Source organism: Plasmodium reichenowi, chromosome 8 (assembly GCF_001601855.1).
Source record: "Plasmodium reichenowi strain SY57 chromosome 8, whole genome shotgun sequence".
Lineage (NCBI taxonomy): Eukaryota > Apicomplexa > Aconoidasida > Haemosporida > Plasmodiidae > Plasmodium > Plasmodium reichenowi.
Genome location: NC_033653.1, coordinates 951,609 through 954,275, shown reverse-complemented (window position 1 = coordinate 954,275; position 2,667 = coordinate 951,609). Strand labels below are relative to the sequence as shown.

General features: G+C 19.8%; 1 protein-coding gene and 1 non-coding gene across 2 annotated transcripts; both read left to right on the top strand.

Moving 5' to 3' along the window:
• Window positions 1–716: 716 nt before the first annotated feature.
• On the top strand, window positions 717–2,232 carry PRSY57_0826000 (receptor for activated c kinase; the record flags this gene model as incomplete). Its single annotated transcript, XM_012907199.2, has 2 exons — window positions 717–846; window positions 1,391–2,232. The coding sequence occupies 2 exons, from the start codon at window positions 717–719 to the stop codon at window positions 2,230–2,232; spliced, it is 972 nt and encodes a 323-aa protein (XP_012762653.1).
• PRSY57_0826100 lies at window positions 1,074–1,171 on the top strand. Its single transcript, XR_002204061.1, has one exon. It is a non-coding gene; the product is annotated as a small nucleolar RNA snoR05 (small nucleolar RNA).
• Window positions 2,233–2,667: the final 435 nt, after the last annotated feature.

Sequence of the window (2,667 nt, the reverse complement as noted above, 5' to 3'; positions counted from 1 at the left end):
AAATCTATTTTTAAGAAGCACATCATCTTTATAAAAAATATTTTTAATAAAAATACCTTTTTTTGAAAGAAGGAAAAAAAGAAGAAAAAAAAAAATTAATAAATAAATAAATAAATAAAATAAAGAATTAATTTTCTGAATTTTCAAAAAAAAAAAAAAAAAAAAAAAAAAACTTTTTGTTTTATATTTTATTTTATTATATATAGATATTTCTATTTTTTTTTTTTTTTTTTTTTTTTACCTTATTAAAAAAAAAAAAAAAAAAAAAAAAAAAAAAAAAAAAAAAAAAAAAAAAAAAAAAAAAAAAAAAAAAAAAAAAAATAAAAAAAAAAAAAATAAAAAAAAAAAAAAATTTTTGTTTTATATTTTATTTTATTATATATAGATATTTCTACTTTTTTTTTTTTTTTTTTTCTTTACCTTATTATAAAAAAAAATAAAAAAATATAAATAAAGTGAGAAAGAAAAATGATAAATAAATAAACAAACAAATAAATAAATATATAAATATATAAATATATGTATGTTTATTTATTTATAATATTTTGTATTTGAACTTATGAATATTTTATAATAATATAATATATATAAAAATATACATTATATTTTATGTTTCATTTTTAAATTGCAGTGTAAATAATATATATATATATATATATATATATTAATAAATACCATTTTATAATTTTGAATACTTATTTTATTAATTTGTTTAGATGATGGATAATATAAAAGAAGCTGAAATTTCTTTAAGGGGTGTTTTAGAAGGTGGTCATAGTGACTGGGTTACATCTGTATCAACACCAACAGACCCCAAATTAAAAACTATTGTTAGTGCTTCAAGAGGTAATGATAAAAGAATATAGAAATATGATACATATATATAATTATTCTAGTACGTATAATATATATATATATATATGTTTGTATGTATGTATTATATTTATTTTGATGTGCTTTATATTATATGTGGTATGTATTTATTACCATATAAGCACATAATAATATGTGTACGTTTTGTTCAAAGAATCATAGTTTTATTTTTGATAACCTCCAATATTATATATATTTCATTTATATGATGACAAGTGACTATCCCAGCTCACTCTGATTTTTATTTTTAAAATGAAGAGAAAATAGCTCATATTATTTTATTAATTTTTCTGATAAATGAAAATATATAAGAATAATTTTTTGGAGCGTATTGAATTAGTTGACAAATAAAATCGAGCACATTCTATATGGAAAAAAATATATATATATATATATATATATATGTATATTTATATTTATATATATCCATTTATTTTTGTATACCCTTTTCTTTTCAAGTCTTTGTAATGTAATACATTACATAACATATTGATTTGTCTTTATTTTTTTTTGATAGATAAGAAATTGATCGTATGGAATATCAATACTGATGATGACAGTGGAGAAATCGGAACAGCTAAAAAATCTTTAACCGGTCATTCCCAAGCTATTAATGATGTTTCCATATCGTCCGATGGTTTATTTGCCTTATCAGGTTCTTGGGACCATTCAGTACGTTTATGGGATTTATCACTTGGAGAAACCATAAGATCATTTATTGGCCACACGTCTGATGTTTTTAGTGTTTCTTTTAGCCCAGATAATAGACAAATCGTCTCAGCTAGTAGAGACAAAACTATTAAATTATGGAATACCTTAGCACAATGTAAATATACGATAACAGATCAACAGCACACAGATTGGATTACATGTGTTCGATTTTCACCTTCACCAAATCAAGCTATTATAGTTTCATGTGGTTGGGATAAATTAGTTAAAGTGTGGAATTTAAAAAATTGTGATTTAAATAAAAACTTAGAAGGACATACTGGTGTTCTAAATACTGTCACAATTTCACCTGATGGTTCTTTATGTGCCTCAGGAGGTAAAGATGGTGTTGCCAAATTATGGGATGTTAAGGAAGGTAAACATTTATATTCCTTAGAAACAGGTTCAACCATTAATTCACTTTGTTTCTCTCCATGTGATTATTGGTTATGTGCAGCAACGGATAGATTTATAAGAATATGGAACTTGGAAAGCAAATTAATCATTTCAGAAATTTATCCTGTCAAACAATCTAAAATAGGTGTACCTTGGTGTACATCCTTAACTTGGTCAGCTAATGGACAATTATTATATTGTGGTTCTACAGATGGAAATATATATGTATACGAAGTTAAAAAGCACTCAGTTTGAGGGAAAAAAATAAAAAGAAAGAATAAAGATAGAAATGTATATAATGTATATATATATATATATATATATATATATATATATATATATATATATATATTTATATATTTATATATAGGTGTGTTATTTTTATAAAGCATTTTAAAACATAAGAATTGTTTATTTTTTTTATTTATTCATTTATTTTTTCTTTATTTTTATTTTTTTTCTATTATTATTAGTCAAGGGCAAAAAAAATTATAAATAAAATAATACGATAAATAAGTACATATATATATATATATATATATATATATATATGTTAATTTTTTAATGAAAAAAAAAAAAAAAAAGAAGAAAATAAAAAAAGTGAAAAAATTATTTTTATATTATATTATTTTATATTATATTATTTTATATTTTATATATTATATTTTATATATTATATTTTATATATTT